The 18,787-nt window shown below is 54.3% G+C and overlaps 1 protein-coding gene across 1 annotated transcript in view; it reads left to right on the top strand.

The window, feature by feature from the left end:
* The window catches only part of COL22A1 (collagen type XXII alpha 1 chain), a 186,233-nt gene that overhangs the window by 16,346 nt on the left and 151,100 nt on the right, over window positions 1-18,787 (top strand). The window contains exons 3-6 of the mRNA XM_039846211.1: window positions 8,028-8,102; window positions 11,537-11,648; window positions 14,806-14,929; window positions 17,427-17,702. Coding sequence (XP_039702145.1) covers window positions 8,028-8,102; window positions 11,537-11,648; window positions 14,806-14,929; window positions 17,427-17,702 — 587 coding nt within the window. The remainder of the gene's footprint in view (window positions 1-8,027; window positions 8,103-11,536; window positions 11,649-14,805; window positions 14,930-17,426; window positions 17,703-18,787) is intronic.

Raw genomic sequence — 18,787 nt, 5'->3', positions numbered from 1 at the left:
CTGGACATTTGATACCACACCTTCCTCCTCGGCTAGGTCACGGCCAGGTCACGCTCACAACAGTACCTACCTCTGCCCGCTCCCTGGTCCCTCGTACTGCAGGCAGAGCATCTCTTCATTGCCTTGAATGCTAGACCGTGCCTGTGGTTGAGACTAGGCTTCCCTTGACCAGCATCCACCCTCCCTTCTCTCCTCTCTCTCCTTGAGCTGCAGGGGAGCTGCCCTCCCAGCCCCCAGGGCAAGCCAGCCCCTGCCTCCGCAGGTCTCTGAGTTTGCCAGAGCCCTTTGCCTGTCAGCTCTCCCCCTGGCTGGCTCACACCTTCTTGGTTTTCAGCTCTGAGGTCACTCAGCCAGGACGTTTGTCCAGGTCAGCATGTGTGGTGTGCGTCCTGGCCCCACACCCAGCATCCATCACATCGCTAGCATATCTTGTCCACAGCACTGATCACACGCGAGAACCAGCTTGCTTTTGCATATCCGTCTCTGCGTGTGTTCTCTGCCGCTTCTTTTAGCATGTGGCCACCAACAGGGCAGGGCTACCTGGCCTGTGAGTTTGCATGTTTGTTCCTTATGCAAGGACGTATGTGCCGGTGCTTGGCAAATATGTTTTGGCTGAATGAATGAATGAGCACATATTAGATGCTGGGTATCTACTACCTCTGCCCGCTCCCTGGTCATGCCAACAACTCCCCATCCGCTGTCCTACTTAATCTTCAAGATAACCTTGGATAGAAAAAAAAAAACCCTACAAATTTTTACACCTATTTCCAGGTTTGGAAACAGAAGGAGAAACTGACGTGACAGGTCAGGTCGTGGACTTCCCCATCCACCTAGGGGATCGTGTGGGTCCTCCCAGTGGCCTTGTTTCTGCTTCACTTTGCACCAGGGAATGGGTGTGTGTTTGGGCTGGAAGAGGAGAGGGGGCTCTGATGGGCTACTCTTGTCACTGTGTCCTTTGTTCTGGCTCCAAACAGAAATAGGCATACTCCGACTCAGTGTCAGGAAAGTCCCAGCTGTGTCAGAGCCCAGTCCACACGCCTCGTGCTGGGCCAGCTCCTCCTGAGACAGGACATGTCGCCTTGCGCTCATGGATGCAGTGTTCACGGCTGTTAGCACGTCCAGGGGGATTTTTCTTTCTTTCTTTTTTTTTTTTTTTTGCAGTATTTTGTCATTTTCCGCCAGGCTGTCTCTAAAACACTTACATAAACATTCCCTCCAAATACTTGGCAGCCTGACTACATCCTCTCTCCAGCCTAACGAACCTGGAAAATGGAGATTGATCAGCCAGCATCTGGGGCCTCTGGGGTGGCAGCCATTGCCAATGCAGTTTGACCCGAAAGGGAAAGGCAGGCCAGGAATGTCCAGAAAGTTCTAGGATGGGAAGTGGAGGTGGTCCGTACCATGACCCTGGGATGTAGTTAACAAATCTTTGGTTTTTACACCTGGGAAAGCTCCGTATTCACCTGTAAAAGCACAGATGCTAATATCTGCCCTACAGAGCTGGTAGAGGACTGAATGCAAGCAGCGTGTGGCCCAGAGACCATGTCGCTGTCCAGTGACTGGCTGCTGGTTATATTTGCATGTAGGGTGCTTTCCAGTGCTGAGACGTGTGGATGGAATAGTGGTCCAGCGCTTACTGCCCAAGCCTCATGCCTGGGCTCAACTCCTTCCTGTGCCACTTGCTAGCTGTGTGATGATGTTGGATAAGTTACTCAGCTTCTCCGAGCTTCAGCTTCCCTACGCGTAAGCGTGCCTATTTCCCGGGGTTGCCGTGAAACCAGAGTACTTGTACCATCTAAAGCTGCTTTACTGGTAGCCGGTGCTCCGTGGGGGTCCAGGTGCTCCCCTTCTTTTCCCACCATTGCACAGAGGGTGTAGAAAGGCCCCCAGGGATGCCATGAGCTCCTGGCCCAGGGCCCGGGTTGTAGTTCCAGTCCCTTGGACTCCACAGAATGTGCTTGTTCCTGGTTGGGTTGTTTCCCCAGCCCCCACCACTGACCATCCCAGCGTGGCAGGTGTTTACTGTCCAGTGTGCAGACCACTGTCCCATCAGTCTGCCTTGGTGTCCATCTCCATGGTGGCTCCCTTAAAGCCATGGGCCTGGCCACCTGTTGGTGGCTCCTGGGTACAGAAGTGCATATTGATCACCACAGGGCCCTCTGTCGTTCTCCAGGCCTCCTTGGGAACTTGGGCAGCTGGTGCAGGCCCCTAGGACTCCAGGTTCACCTCTAGAAACAGCCCTGTGGCCAGCTGCCAGACACTGGTCCTCCTGCTCCCTCCCCTGCAGCCTCCGTCTGTCCCCGGCAAGGCTCAGACCCTATTTTAAAAAATAATGGCGATAGTCTAAATAACTGTGCTGGGAAATCACGTGCAAATCTTTAAAACAAATTTGAAAATAGAGTCGATCCTCGAACTACAGGATTTGAACTGTGTGGGTCGGTTGCACGTGGATTTTTTTCAGTTAATGCAGTCGGCTCGTGTATCTGTAGTTTCACATCCATGGATTCAGCCGGCCACAGACAGGAAATAGCATTTTCCATTCGCATTTGGGAATCTATGGTTGGGAATGTGAAAAGACTGTTTTCCATGCTCCATTAGACTCCCCTGATGCAAAGGGCCGACTGGAGAGTCAAAGTCATGGGCGGGTTTTCCACTGCGTGGGCGTCGGCTGTCATAATCGCCGGCCTTGTTCAAGGCTCACCTGTGCAGAAACGTAAAGGGGATAAAAACCCTTCCGAGTCTGGCCCCAGAGGTAAGCGCAGCTTAAATGCTGTACAGGTGCTTCCAGACACCCGCATACCTGCGGGTTTGAGGTGGCAAGTGGGGAGCCTGCCGGAGTCGTACCGAGTTTGAATCCTGTTTCCACCACTCGCAGGAGGTGTGATTAAGCAGACCCTCTATGTCCTCTTAGCCTCCGTTTGTCCCCTGCAGGGCGGGGCGATAGGAGCACTGGGGCGTGTGGCACAGGGTGCTGGACAGCACCCGCCGGCAGCGAACACGCAGCCGCGCCCGTGGGTTCTCCCCGCTCCGTACGGCCTCGCTTTTTCCGTCCGTCTTGGTGTCGTGTGGAGAGGCCTGCGGGAGAGGCTCAGCCGTAGGAGGCCAGACAGCGGGAGGGCACACCGCCTTGCACACCCAGCTGGCTTTTGCGGGGGAGAACCGGGACCTGTCTGGGGTTTAGGACCCATAGAGGGCAGGCCAAAGTGTTCGTGGCCCGCCCCCGCAGGCCCCAGGCTCCTCCATGTGTACGCAGGCACCCGTGGGCCTAACTTGGAGAACACATGAGTGAGGAGCCCCTCCTCCGTGGGCCAGGGCCGCCTGGGGCAGAAGGGGCTCCTCGGGGGGTAGCCAGCTGGCCGGCCATTCCTGTGGGCTCTGGAACCAAGCAGCCTTGGCCCTATGTGCTGGCTGACCTTGGAGAGACCGATTGGGGTACTGGTCAGGGGCCTGTGCTGGAGCCAATGTGCTCACTGCCCCATTTGCTAATCAGTGGCCTCGGGCAGTCAGTTTCCTAACTTCTCTATGCCTGTGCCTTTCCTTGCACGTCTATAACTGATAGCACCTATCGTGTAAGGCCCTAGGGAGGATTCAGTTAGAAGTGTCAACATATTCAACAGGGTGGAAGAGTATGGTGCTGAGCAAGCCATCTCCATGTGTCTGCCAGTCACAGACCTAATTCCATCCCAGAGCAGGGCAGACACAGTCCAGCACAGGACCGGACCTGCGGGTGCTCCGTCCTGGCGTTGCTAGGAGTGTGGTCATTAGTCTGGTCATCCTTGGGGCCCTAGGGCCTGGCTCGGTGTCTGTTGGCTCTCTGAAGTGGACATGTGTGGACTGTTTCCTGGCCGGCTGGCCTCGGAGCCGCAGAGCTGCGCCCCGCGTCTGCTGGTGTCTGATTCATCACTTTCCTCATCCGCCTCTTCCCTGCCCACTTGGAACGTCGGCATCTCGTCTGCGGTCAGCTGCCCTCCGCAGCGGCTGCCGTGAAGTGATGGATGGGCAGTGATTGCTTCCTATCCCTGCTCACTGAGCCCTCCTTGGGCTCTGCTCCCACTTCCATGGGTCCTCCTGGTCCCCTAGACTGGGGCCACCATCTCTACCCCTAGATTGCAGATGCAGGTAGACCGTTATTCAAATCTAGATACTTCTCTTGTCTCACGAGTTTCTTAACTTCCTTAGTCTCTGTTTTTTTACATTTGTGTAATGGAAACAAAATCTTCCTAGAATGGTTGTTGCAGATAACATAACAGGTGATGGGCACACAGTAGGAATTCAATAGTTGCCAGCACCCTCTTTTCCCAACTGGGGACCCTCTTGGCTGAGAGTCAGGGGATGGCATGGGCCTGTGTTTTCCAGACAGGACCGTGGATGTGTCACTGAAAAGCAGGAGGACATCAGAGATTATCTTGTGCAACCTTCCTCCTCCCGATAAGCAAACACACTCTCTTTTCGCCATTTGGTAAACCGAGGGCGAGTTTTCCCCTTGGGGAGGCCAGTACCCGGCCTCTGTTGAGGCCTCTGGTGGAGCGGAACCTGTACTGTTGGGGGAGAAACCTTTCTCTTTCTCCAGGAGTCTAGGATGTTCTGCCTTTCCTAAAGCCTGAGGGAAAAACAAATGTCAGTGGGTGACAGTAAATGAGCTCCAGGAAGCAGGGGCTTTGTCATCAGCCATGTCCTTTTTTTGTGTTCTCATGTTTTCAAAAAGGAAGATCAACTGACTAACCCAGACCTAACTGTATATATGTTTCGATTCCTGAAAGCTTGTTCCTGTCTTTAATCCCAGAGCCACCACTTCCGTTGGTCCTGAATGATTACCTGATAATTCTGTCCTTACTGGGCTAGTGAAAGAAACCCAGTCTGTCAGTAGCTTTTTAGCCAGAAAAATGGTGAAACAGTGTTCACCACCCTCATCGACTGTCCTCGGGCATCTGGAAGGAGAAGCTTGGCCTTCAGACCCTTTGGCCAAGGGTTAGAGTCTCTCTCTCCTTGATTCTTCTAGATAGTTCCCCAGATGTTACGTCCCACCTTCGAAAGAGGGAGAAAAGAAAGGAAACTTTCCAACCCCATCTACATATCTGTCCCCTTACATCAGGAAAAGCAAAAGCCTTTTAAGAAACCACCCCACTCCCAACTACAGAAAACTTCTGTTATCTGTTTCCTTGGCCCAGAACTGGGTCACATGTTTCTTCCAGCTGCAAGAGAGGCTGGAAAGATGGGGGCCAGAGTAACTGTAATTGGCTTAGACCAACCAGCTGCAGCTTTTCTCTTTGGTCCAAAAACTCTGCCATTCTGAACAAAAATGGCATTCTTTTAGCCGGGAAAGAGCGGGAACGTGATGTTAGGCTGACGACTGATGGCGTCTGCCACACGTCCGTGGAAGGACCAGCTGTCGGCGAACTCTTCTTGCCGGCTCATCAGCATGACGCTGAAGCCCATGCCTGGAAGGCTGTCCAGTCCACCCTTCAGCATTTGCTTCTCAGCTCAGGCGTCACTAGTCATTTCTGTTCTGCATGAACTCAAGGCATGTCCTGTGCCTGGCACTGTGAGGACAGTGTAGATGCAGAGCTGGACTGAGATCCAGTCTGGTCTAATCCAGTCTCGTCCACAGACTCCCACTCACTGGGAGACGGACATGCCAGTCGGTGCCTTCGGCGTAGTGCCATCAGCTCTAGGACACGGCGGGCTGGAGGGCTCCTTACCCAGGTTGGGGTGACAGCAACGCCCTGGGTGGTGGGGGCTCAAGGTTGAGAAGAGTCTCAGCGGATGAGAAGGAGGAGTCTGAAGCAAGGAGACACGAAGGTGTCATGGCAGAGCTGACACTTTCTTGGGCTCAGTATGTCCAGAGTCTGTCACAAGTCAGCTCACGAGTGCCCTAAAGGCAGGGACTGTGATTTATCTGTTATCCCCTTTGTGTGTCCCTAGAACTAACTCAGTGCCTGCAACATGTCTGGAGCTCTATAAATATTTCAGTTTGAATAAATGAGTTAATGCAGAAATAAATAGATCATTATTCAAGATGTGGAAATATTTTGGCCAAAGGAATATAGTTATGGGCTGAGAGGGACTTTGGATGCTAACGCTACCTCCCTGCCAAGCAGGTGGACCCTGGGGGCCTGGCTGGAGGGGATATTTTGGGAGGCATTTGTCCTGAGTTAACCAAGTCCGTAATAAATTGCGCCTTGAGCCTCTGAATGCATGAGGCTTAGTGATGGCCCCAAAAGGAGATTGGCAGCAGGTCTGGGGAGGGATTCCTGAAAGCAGTTTGGGCAAGTTCTAGCATCTTGGAAAAGAATCTCTGTCTTTGCGTTCATGATCTTCGGACTGTCCTTGCCTGAGATCAGGAATTAGCGTCTCTGCTGAGGATGTTTGCAGAGACAAGGCTCAGTGGCTCAGAGCATGAGCTCCAGCCATCAGCCTCTAGGGGTTTGGTCATCATCAAAGATAGAACCTTCTGAGTCAACTCATTTTAAATGATGCATGATCCCCAGCCAGTCTCTCTAGCGGGCTGCCAAAGTTAAAGGAATTGATCATCACCCCACAGCTGCCGCTGTCCTGGGTGGAGCCATCTAAATTTTACACATCGCCTGTATCTTCTCTCCTGTTTGGTCCGAGACAGCTTGGTGCTGTTTCCAAAATAACCTCCTCCGTGGGGCTTGTCAGACCTCCTGGTGCCTCTTAGGATAAACATTAAAAATAGCGCTTCCCGAATTAGGAAAGATCTTATTCATTCCTCCTCACTGCTGATTGGCAAAGAGGCCCCAAACCTGTCCTACCCTTGGACATTTATGCCCCAAGTATGAAAAGAGGTCATTGCATGTGGAACCGCTGGGATGGCAGAAATGCCTAATAACGCGTGGTTACGGTAATGACGCGCGTAACCGCGAGGCTACGGTAATGACGCGCGTAACCGCGAGCCTATGGCAAGGACGCGTGTAACCGCGAGGCTACGGTAATGACGCGCGTAATCGCGTGGCTACGGCAAGGACGCGCGTAACCGCGAGCCTACGGCAAGGACGCGCGTAACCGCGTGGCTACGGCAAGGACGCGCGTAACCACGAGGCTACGGTAATGACGCGCGTAACCGCGTTGTTTCATGGGCCGGGCAGAGTCTGCACCAAGTTGCCTCAGGTGTTAAACTGAGGAGAGGGCCTCCTCTCTAGTTCCGGTCCTGTCATGGGCTTAGTCTCAAAGCAGCCCTGTGACAGTGTGTGCTTTGTAAGGCCTCCCATGTCACAGATGCTCACACCCAGACAGAGATTTAGAGACTTGTGCTGGACCTAGGAATTTAAAATTCAAAGTTGGTGCTCCTGGGATTTTTAGGGCAACTGAAAGAGGCCCTTTTTCTTCCAACTGCCTTTAAGTGAGGAATCTTGAAGCCGTTTAGGGAGACATCTGTGTAATATCCTACAATGAAGCATTTTTTACAGTGTAACTCGCTCCGTTGTCTTTGTGTAACTGAGCAGTTTTGCTTCCTCTGGAATTTGCATCTTTCCGGAAGTGTACTCAAAGCACCTTGGGGTGGCATAAGAGACACTTTTCTGGTGGGTCCCCAGCATGTGTTTCCCGTTTCAGTGACTTCCTGCTGACTTGGAATTTTCATGGATAAGTTTGTGCCTTTTTAAGTGAGGCTTCCTCAGCCTGTGTCACCTTTTGTTTTTCATCTGTCTGGTGAAGTCTTACTGTTTCTTTAAGAGAACCTCAAGCATCGCATTTCCAGGAAACTCCCCTGCCCTCGCCAAGGCAGGCCAGGTGTTGGGTCTGTGCCCTGAACCCCCCAGCAAGCGGTGCCCATTTCTGTCACTTACTGCACTGTTGATCATATGGATTTTGGTGTCTGGCTCCCTCTCATGGAGGTGACTCTGAGCTCCTTCGAGGTTGGGACAATGTCTTGTTCACGTCTGCATCTGCTTCACGCGCTGGACGTGCAGCGTGCTGTGAGATGGCGGAGGTGTCTGTGTGCGGTCGCATCCCACGGAGGGACTGTGGTCATGTTTGCTCATCTATCTCTTTCCTCTCGCTTTTCTCAGACGTGCTCTGCCCCAGCGTCCGTGTGGGAGGAGACCGCTTCAAGTACGCCAGTGGCGGGACCAAGGAAATCACAGGTAAGAGGACCAGCCACCTTGTGCGCTTGCTCTGCCGCGCTGCTGCTGGGCCTGGGTGTGCCCCTCCTGGGTTCAGGGGTGGCCTCGCCAGCCCTGTTCCCCCTCGGCTGTGGTGACCACAGGTTCTGCAAATGGGAGTGAATGAAGGCGTCCTACAGTTTTCCTGGGAAGCTAACGAGGGCCAGTGCAGGTCTGAAATTTGGCCACAGATATCCTAGATTTCTCTCCTCCCACATAGGCTCCCACATGCAGATAATCAATCCCAAACAGCCTCCAGGCCAACAGCTTCCTCCATCCCTCCTCCCTGGAAAAATCCTACCAAGTCTTGTCCTTGCTGGTCTCCCAGCTCCTCCATCCACAGCTGCCAGAACCATCATTGAAAACAGAAACAGGGTTGTGTTTCTCCCCTGCTGTAAAACCCTTCCATGGCTCCCTATTGCCCACGGAAATAAACTCAGATCTCCCATGTGGCCGGCAGAACCCAGGATGACCTGCCGCTGCCTGCCTTACTCCTGGCCAGCGTGCCCCTCACAGTGGCTCCTGACACCCTGAAATAGCTAGGTTTCCCAGAAGAACCTGGCTGACTTGGGTCCAGTGACCTGTGCACACCCAGCTACCATGCGTGGCCTTTTCTTCTCTGCCCAAATCTTATTCATTCTTCAAATTCAGGCCAAGCCTTATCACCTCGGGGAAGCCCTCCCTGATAGCCCATTGGATTGCCAAGGTCAAGCCCAGCCAGTCTCCCTCCTTATCATTGACTAATCCTGCTCGTTCGTGTATCTCTTTCCCAGCAGATAATAATCTTTGAGGGGTTGGGGTTTTGTCTGGTTCATTATTGGAATCTAAGCAGCCAAGGGGGCATAGACTACATGGGAGCCCCTAATGTCTGGTGAATTCTTTATTCTCTCCTTCCCTCTTTCCACAAATGGTGCCACAAGCACGAACAACTACAAAAGCTCCTGACTTGTTTGGGGATAGAAACATGAGTCAGACCAGGTCCCATCAAACTGCTCACCGTCTAGTGGGTGAGACAGTCCTGTGATGGGTAAGCTGTGAGCCCCTTGCCAGACGCACCACAGCAACTGGTGCCCTCGGGAGTCCGTCCGGCAAGGCTTTGTCCCTTGCACACCTTTGAAGGACAAGGAGAGTGCTCAGTGGGCGCCTGGCACGGGGCGGTCGCTGGCTCGCGGCCTCCCTGCTGGCTCAGCCCGCAGACGGCAGGGAGGTGTGCCTCGGGCTTCCGCGTGACGAGGTTGCTTCTTCATCTCCCGGCGCCTTGCACCTGAGTCTGTTTACCTCGGGAACGTTTTTCGTCTTCTTTCCTGGCCCGTGTTTATTGCAGGCAGTTCATCTCTTCTCTGGTGCCCTTTGCTGCCACCTAGTTAATTGCCTGTTGTCCAAAGTTTGGTCGTGTTTAAGTCTTTGTTTTTATTCATTGAAGCCAATAGAAGTGGAACCAGAAAGTAGAGCACATGTTCGCTTTTACAAAACGGTTTCATTCTCCCGCGTGTAACTGCTAGAGGGAAACCAGCTTAAAGTGGCAGTTTCTGGTGACAGCTGACGAAGCCGCGAAGTGGGAGAGCAGGCCCTCTGTGTTCTCTCCCCAACCTTGCACAGCTGGCCTTGGGCATGTGTCCACCAGATTCTGAGTAAGAGCCACCACTTAGCATCCGCGCGAGGCCGCGGGCAGTCCTGCGAAGTGGCCCCTGTTCTGCTCTGTACGGCTGAGAAATGGAGTTTTAGGGACAGGAGCGATCGCCCTGAAGTCGCGGAGCTGCAGAGTCTATGAACAGGCAGCCCCGGACCCCGGCGAGTGTGAGCGAGGTGCTCTCCTGTCCCCGCCTTCACTCCCTGAATTAAACCGGCAGCTTCGCTTGCACACCTGCAGTGCCCCGCTGCAGTAACCTTTTCCCTCAGGCAGGCAGGAGAGTCAGAGATTAACAGTCAACCCACCTGCCCCAGGCTGCTGGGATGACAGGTGCAGGCGCCTATTCTGCGCAGCTCTGCTTTGCGCGTGTCTGCTCGTTGCTGATGAAGGTGCGAGGACACCGGCCATGCCCCCGGCCAGTGCTCACTGGCGTTCAGACCCAGGACAGAGGCTCTGGAACCTGCTTCTACCTGTTCTGCCTGTCTTCCCGGGAATAGAACCCAAGCCCTCAACAGCCTGTACGCCCTCTGCCACCTGGTGTCCGTTCCACGGAGCCTGGGACTGTGGGGCTGTGCAGGGCCTTCCGGCCAGTCACTGCGTTCCCAGGTTCCTGCCCCTCCATTGTCAGGAGCTTCCGGCCCCCGGCCACTTCCAGGTGTGGGGCGCCAGCCCTGTCCCGCCAGCCGCTTCTGGCTGGGGCCATTGGAATCTGTGAGGTGTTGAGTCCAGAGCAGCAGGGGCACCTTATGCCCTTTGTCCTCCCATGCCATGTGAAGGCTGGCGTCCAGTGTCTGCTCAAAGCAGGCTAGGTCTGTGCCAACAGAAGGAATGAGGGCTTCTCTGCTCGTTCATTCAGTGACATTTCCCATCAGCTGGTGCCCCTGGGGGTCTGCTCAGGACACCCCGTCCCCAGTTCCTTGTCTGGTCCAGTATAACCAGGGCAGCAGTGGTGGGCGGGGCTCTGGGGAAGGGGTGGAGCAGTCGCCAGAGCCTGAGACGACTCGTGATGGCATTTCACAGAGGACATGCATGGGTCAGAGGTTCCCACTGTGGTCCCCAGCAAGAACTCGTGACAGTGACCGAATCAGGTTACCTCTGTCCCCAGCAACTCGCCTGAGCCCAGAGTCTTGGCTTGCCCATTGCTTCACATTGCCAGAGCACCTGAGGTCCTCTGTTAGCATCAACGCAGAAGAAAAACACCTTTCAGTGAATGCGGCACCGGGAAGAAAGACCGTTTTCTTCTGGCCGATGTTTCGCTCTTGAAAATGGTTACATTTAAGAAAGCAGCCCAGCGCTAAAGGAAACCAGGCGAGTCGCCACGCTGTGGCTGCAGGAAGGGGCCCATGTGTCTGCGTGAGACGCTCGCCCTCCCCTGCATGGCCGCTTTGGCCGCTGGGGGCCTGGGAGTCCAGGAGGCCCACGGGGAGCACCTGACCCCAACGCAGTGGGGGTCAGGTGCTCCCCGTGGGCCTCCTGGACTCCCAGGCCCCCAGCGTCGCAGCGGGACACCTCCCACTTGCCTTTGCCTGATCGCGACCCTGGACTTTTGCAGCGGTCACATTTCCTTGGAAAGCCCAGCGTCTCCTGCACCCTTTCCTGGAATTGGGGTTGGAAACGGACGCTGGACCCCTCTGGACTTACTGTTGTTCACGTTTGCTCCCGAGCATGCATTCGAACAGTTCCTCTGCGTAAGCCCCCAGCCGCGCCCCAGGGCAGGCGGGCGAGCCCCCTTCGCGGAGTGGGTTCCCCTCTCAGCAGACTCACCCCAGCTCTTCTCTTCGTGCAGGTTTCGACCTGATGGATTTGTTCAGAGTGAAGGAGATCCTGGGGAGGCGAGAGAACGGGGTGCAGAGTTCCTACGTCCGGATGGGATCCTTCCCCGTGGTGCAGAGGACTGAGTGAGTGCTCAGCTCCCCTTCCAGACCTGCTGGGTGTCTGGGGAGTCGTAGAGGGGGTGGGGGGGCCAACCAGGGCTTTAACCTACTCAGTGTCTGCGAGGGTCGCCCTGGAATGAGGCAGCTGAGCCGCTGACCTGAAACGTGACCTGTGTCAGCAGACCCATGACTGTCGACTGCCTTGGTTCCTGGGCCCTTCTGCACTCACTTCTCCATACCAACCTGGCGTTGATCATTGACTCATGCGTGCATTTTTCTATCAGTTCATTAAACAGCAAACATTCACAGTGAGGTGTCCCAGGTGGAGGGACATCTCTTTGTTCATGCAGGGACATGGCGCCTCCTCTGGACGAGCACTGCATTATGCGGCAGGCACAGCAGCACCGAGTCACGAAGTCGTTTTGGCCCGTGGAGACCCACTTTTAGTACTTACTGGGTGCCCGGCCTCCGTGTCATCAGGTGCCCCCGTTTCTCAGTGACGTCACGTTGTTCGGCTGACATGAACGTTTCTGCCTTGAAACATTGTTGAGAAGATTATGAAGTGACAAGCTGTTCAGGGTCTCCAGCCAAGTGCTGCTGACGACACCCAAATAAGTGTTCCATTCCTCTTCTCTCAGGTAGATTTTTTGAGAATAAAAATGATATTTTGTCCTGACCTCCTTCCTCCATCTTAAAACCCTTTAACTTCTTGAATTGAATTGAAGCTAAAGGGCTGGAAAGGCCTGTGTGTGGCCTGGCCCCGTCCTACCATTTTGGCCTTTAGCTTGTCACCCAGCCCTCCCTCGTCTGGCTCCTCTGTCTCTGTCATGGAGCCTGCTGGGCACCCTGCTCCCACCTTTGTTCACGATCTCCTCTCCGCCTGGACACCTGCTCATCCTTCAAAGAACAGCCCGACCGTGGTGCCTTCAGAGAGGCCCCCAGACGAGGCCTCACCTCCTCCTCTTTCCTCACAAGCCATGTTGCTGCATCAAGCGTGGCAAGGTTGAACCTGACTCGTCGTTGTGCAGTGAGTCACTTACAGATGGCCTCCCTGCTCAGCGAGGAGCTCTTGGAGGGGACCGAGTCCGGCCTCTGGTGTGGTCCCAGCGTCAAGCCGAGCTCTGCCCAGAGGAGGAGACCGGTCAAGATTTGTTGAGATGTGGCTGGGGCCTCGCTGGCCTCACTGTGGTTGCTGGGTATACTTTGGAAGTGTGCCAGGATTGGTGGAGGAAGAGGCCTTACGTTGCAGTGTGCTGTGTGGTGATGGCCTTCAGCATTCTCTTCATGCAGCAGTTTGGAAAAATGCCCGGATTTAATCGCTATCAGATTTCAATACGAAAAGGGGACTTTCCTGCAGAATGGTTAACCCTTTTATCTCTAAACATTGAATGGGAAAAATTTCCAAAAAAAAAAAAGATTTGCTGAATGCATGAATGGAATCGGCCAATCTCCAATCAGTGAACACGCTCTGTTGGATCCTAGCCTGGCAAAGATGGGCTTGGGACACCAGGCCACAGAGCTTTGCATTTGGCAGAATTTTTGCTTCCACGCAGTTATTTTTCCAGTTCGGTGAGCAGTCTGAGTGCCACCCATGCACCCAGCATCTCGCTGGACTCTAACGTCTGCCATCCGAGGCTCACAGCACCTACACCCCATGAGAGAGATGTACAGAAGAGGAAGGCAGCAAGTCACCTCCTCTGAGTCCCCTTTTGTCACCTGTGCAGTGGAGACCTAATCATTACAACAGACCTAAGAGAGGGGCGTCTTTCCCGACCCTGAGCATTGCTCTCTGTACAGATGCTGGCCGAGATCATTCTTAATTACCTGCTCCCGTGCTCACAAGGGTACACGCAATCTAGTCTCCATTTCTCACCCCACTCCCCGTACTTTGTCCCGATTTCTCTAGTTCGTCATCCCCACTGCTTGGAAACGAAAGATCAAGTACGACTTCACTTTAAAGGAAACGTACAGTGGAGGGAGAACATGACACAGGAAGAAAGCACGTGCTGCACAGTTGGCGGGAGGGCCTCGCGGAGGCCCCTCGCGTTTGCTGGTGGCATCTTTCTCACGAGACGTGGAGCAGAGAGCAGGGGGGCTGGGGCTGCTCTGGGGAACTCGGGGTGGCAGTGTTTCTGCATAATGGATTTGTCTCATGTTATACTGAGTTGTTACTGAGAAGAACGATTTTGCTTTAATGGCAAAACACCAGAAACAAAGTCAAAGCAGCAAAGCTGACATTTCAGAAAAGAATAATATCCCTTTATTTCTAATGCTTTGAAATCTATGCACAGATACATACATGCAATTTTAATTTATAGGTTAATTTTGTTCATAATGAAAAGGGGTATCACTTTCGATATTTATATTTTTTCTCACTTGTTTGTACATACATGCCACCTGTGCCCGGATGTGGTCCGGGGTGAAATCCCAGCTTGCGGGATGACTCTGAACAGCTGGGCCAACCCCTAGCTTGGGTCTGTGAGCCAAACATCAGAGAGGGAGACCAGACTTTGCTCACGGGTTCTGCAGCCAAATGAAGGTCCCTGAGAGCCCACAGGCCTGAGAACCGGGAACCCAGCCGCCTTCCTCCTCATTTCCCTTCCTGGCTCTCTGGCCAGACAGCCTCCAGCCCCTGCGATGGAGGAGTCGGGGCCGCGTGCATTCCCCAGGCAGCTCCCTGCCTCAGCGGGGTTGGGCTCCACCTGGCCAGGTCTGCAGGGGAAGGGACAAGCAGCTGATGGATGAGCTGAGCGAGCGTCCTGGAGGCTAGATGCCCCTCTGTGTGTGAGCCCCTTCCTGCTGCTCACCCGTCAGGTCACGCTGCGTTAACCCTCAGAGCCTGGCTGCGCTAGGCTGGGGATCGGAGCTTCTTGCGAGGGGGAAGGGTAGGTCCCAGGACGCTCAGCTGCATTTGACCTGGGGGGTGTGGCAGTTTAGCATTTATTGTTGCTTCTGTAGGTGATGGTGGAGAGGAGGAGCCAGACATGAGGGTGGGGGCAGGGCCACCATGGCAGCACCACAGTGGGGTCTGCACAGGGTCGTATGGGAAAGGGAAGGCAGTGAGGACAGGCCGGATTTTAGACATGGTGTAGCTGGCAGGACGTAGTGACCCTGGGGCTGTGGCCTCTCTTTCGTGTCTCCTGCTCTCCTCACTAAGCCTGGTGTCTCCGCCTCTCTCCAGGGACGTGTTCCCTCAAGGGCTGCCTGACGAGTACGCCTTCGTTACCACCTTCCGGTTCAGGAAGTCGTCTCGGAAAGAAGACTGGTACATCTGGCAGGTCATCGACCAGTATGGCATCCCACAGGTATGAGCCGCATGCCCTGTCACCTTCCTCCGCGGGCCTCCAGCTTTCCGTGTCTTTCTCATGAGGATGGCCTCACCCACCATGTTTTCTCCAGGGGCCTTTCTCTTGGGCCCCGGAGATGGGGCATCTGGTATACGGAGGCCCAGGGAACCTGCAGGGAGTGTCGCCCAGCAGACAGGTGCAGCTGCTTCTGCCACTGAGGGTCGAGTGCCTGATTCTCTGGTGGGAACGAAGATCTAATCCTGTCTTGGGGACGCTCTGCCTAAACGGGGGGCTGGCCTACGGCACGCGCCCTATCAGCAGCCTGAGTGACACGACTCCGTGATGTCATGGAACAAAGTGGCTGAGAGTCAGTAAGACCTGTGTTCAGATCTCATGTCTGCCCCTTTCCAGGTGTGGGCCCCGAGACAGAATGGCCTTCTGAGTCTTTCTAGTTCTCAGCTGTAAACTAGAACACAATACCCACCACGAATGGTTGGTGGAAGCTTCCGGAACAGTGCCTGATACCCAGGACAGTTCTGTCAGATGGTTTCCTTCTGTGCTGTTCTTTGGTTTTACCCTGACCAGGGCTCTGCAGCCCGTCATCATCCACCTCGTGTGTCTGGGCCCAAAACCCTTCAGCAGCATGTGGCCAAGCGAGGAAAGACCTGTCACAGAATCAAAGCCATCCACATGTCACGCTGGTGTGAGCTGCAAGCGACGCTGCTTTCGTGCTCTGCCAAATCCCAAAGCCCGTGTTCTCAGAGTTCATGGCCCAGCCATATCTTCGTCTGTTGTTCACCATTGTTCTCTTGGAAAGTGAACCGTGTGAAGACATGGCTCCCCCTCAGCCGGGAGATACTGACTGTTTTCACTTGGGGTTGAAATAAAATAGAAATGTGTTCAAGCCATTGGACCGTGGCAGCCACTCTCGGGTGGCCCTCCGAAGCAGTGGGCTGTCCTTGCTGTGACGGAGCCGGACCCTGACGTGGCACACACTTAGTAGAAGCTACGGGTTGTCCTGAGTACTTCACAAGTCGTAACTCACTTTGTCCTGTTTGTCCTGCATGGGGCCTCTGCTGTTCCTGTCTTACAAAGAGGGGGCCTGGACCTCAGCGTGGTTAGGCCACTTGCCTGAGTGTCATAGGTAATGAAAAGGAAAGGTGGGATTTGAACCCAGGCCATCAGGCTCCAAGCCTGTCTTTTACCGGCTGTGCTCAGCGGGCTCCTGTCTCCATCAGTTGGCCCCATTGAACGAACAGTCTTTCTGTGGCAGCCCTGGCCAGACTCAGTGGCGTAGGCTCTGGCAGGCCTGACTGCTGAGTGGCCCGATGTCATAAGCGCGGGAGGCTGCACGGTACAGGGTGCGGGGGGGATGAGATTCTTCTCCAGAGGCCTTTGCGCCCAGCGACCCGTATCCACCCGCATCTGCAGGCACGCAGCGCTGCTTCTCCCGTGTCTCAGGGTTTGGTGCAGTGGGGCTGGGCGCCTGCCACGACACTCCTGCGGGCGAGCCCTCACCACCCCCGGTCTGGGTGCTTTTCCCCCATGTCGTTTGCAGAGCTGGCATGCTCTCTGTCTGCCATGGCTGCCCCTCTGCTCCTGCCAGAACCAGCCGTGGGCTGAGGTGCTGCCGAGCTGACGGGAGACCAAGCCCGCCTTCGAGGGCTTCAGGCTCCTTTTCTAAGAGGCGCCTGGCAGTTCCGCTTCGCCGGCAAGCCTTGGGGGAGTGCCCTTCACGGGAAGTGTCCTTGGTGGCCAGTCATGCACGGGTAGCGTGTCGATTTTGCTCACTGCTGCATTCCTGACACCCGGCATGTTGCTTGCCTCTCTCAGGATGTTCAGTGAGTATTGCACAGGGGATGAAGAAATGAGCACATTGATGAGAACATATTCGTTTGTTCACTCATTCATTCACTCATTCATTCTAAGAGAAACAAGAATGAACTCTCTTCTGGAGTTTTCCAGGCATTTTTCAAAGGGCTGACAGTGAACAAAGCAGGCGAGTTTCTGCCACCAAGAAACTTGGTCCTGCTGGATCTCCAGCTTTATCCTTGAGGCGGGTTAATGGACAAGTCTCAGACTGGCCCCTGGCCTCTGGCTGGAAGATGTGCTCTGCTTTGCCAGCCTGGGGTTTTAAGAGACACTGAAACTATTCGGGGTATGGGGGAGGGTCCTGGTTGGTCTCATGACTCGAGCTCCTCTATACCAGGTGTCTCATGTCACAGAAGTGCTCTTACGTGCAGAGTCCCTCGGGGCAGCTGGCATGGGGGCCCTGGAGTCACATGTGAGTCCAGTCGTCCCACCTAGCACCGGGCTCGGAACAGCCCGCGCAGTACATGTTCACACCGTCACGTGGAGGAGGAAGCTGAGGCTGGAGTGTGTGGTGGCCCGCTGTGGCAGGCCAGCTGGCCGGGGTCACAGCAGCAGCCACCCCAGTTTGCCGGGTCTGACTGCAGCGTCTCCTCCCCTCGCCCCTCCCCACCGGGCCCATGTGCCTCTGCTCCCTCCTCCCTAGGTCTCCATCCGGCTGGACGGCGAGAACAGGGCGGTCGAGTACAACGCCGTGGGTGCCATCGAGGATGCCGTCAGGGTGGTGTTCCGCGGCCCCCGGGTCAGCGACCTCTTTGACCGGGACTGGCACAAGCTCGCGCTGAGCATCCAGGCGCCGAACGTGTCCCTGTACATCGACTGCGCGCTGGTACAGACGCTGCCCATCGAGGAGAGGGAGAACATCGACATCCAGGGCAAGGCCGTGATCGGCAAGCGCCTCTACGACAGCGTGCCCATCGACGTGAGTGCCGGGCCCCGCAGCCAGGGGCGCGTCAGAGCCACGGCCCCGATGGCCCACACCCGCCGAGTCCTTTGTCAGTCCGTGGACCGGCTTAGCAGGGCAGCCCCTGACTCAGCTGCCACGTTGGTGCCCAAAGTCACCATCACTCTCTCTCTCACTCATTCATTCAGCCGTTCAGCCAATCATTTATCACGTGTGTGTTTAGCACCCGCTGTGTGCCAGGCACTGGGCCAGCACCAGGGACATGGCACATTTATCTATAAAGCTCTGTCTGTGTCTGTTTAAAAATACAGGAAGCCATGTAAAAATACAGGAAGTCATATCTATACGCATAGCCCACGTGCGTGGTAAGTACTTAATAAATAGTAGCTAATAGTGTTATTATAATTTAGTTATACATATTTATAGAATTATAGAATAACACTTATTCATTGCACTAATTATTTGCGTACCTACTTTGGTTCAGGTACTAAAAATAGAATCTAATTCGATTCTCATGACACCCATGAAATTTCTAGACCATTTCTATGTTTAAAATAAAGAAGCTTTGGCTCAGTAAGGCTAGGTTAATTCACTCAATAAATATATATTTTATGTTATTTATTGAGGTGTTTTCCTATACAGTAAGCTGCCCAGGTCTTAAATGTGTACTTTGATGAGTTCTATCAAATGTATACACCTGTGTAACCAAAAAAAAATATGTATATATGAAATTGTTTTAAGTTGCTCCAAATTGTCCAACTGGTCAGGGGTGGAGAGGGGCTGTTAATCCACACCCTGGTGCCCCCTACCTGTGTTCTCTGCGTCACAGTCTGGCCCTTCACAGCAGCAGTGTGGGCGGAGCCCCTGCTGGTCCAGGTGTTGTGCAGTAGGGTTTGTGTGATCAAGCAGTCGCTGTCTGTCTGCCTTGGGAAAATACAAGCTCCATGGTGGTGGCTGCAGTTTCTGTCCTGTCTGTCACTGCATCTGACACACAGTAGGCTCTCTCTGACTTTAGGACACTCACATTTTCAGAGAAGAGAGACTTGCACTGAGGTCACTTTGGTCTAGTCAAATAAAACTCGTGATAGCGATAAGCATCAGGT

Source organism: Pteropus medius, unplaced genomic scaffold (assembly GCF_902729225.1).
Source record: "Pteropus medius unplaced genomic scaffold, Ma_sr-lr_union100, whole genome shotgun sequence".
NCBI classification, from domain to species: Eukaryota; Metazoa; Chordata; class Mammalia; order Chiroptera; family Pteropodidae; genus Pteropus; species Pteropus medius.
This window is presented reverse-complemented; position numbering and strand designations above follow the sequence as displayed.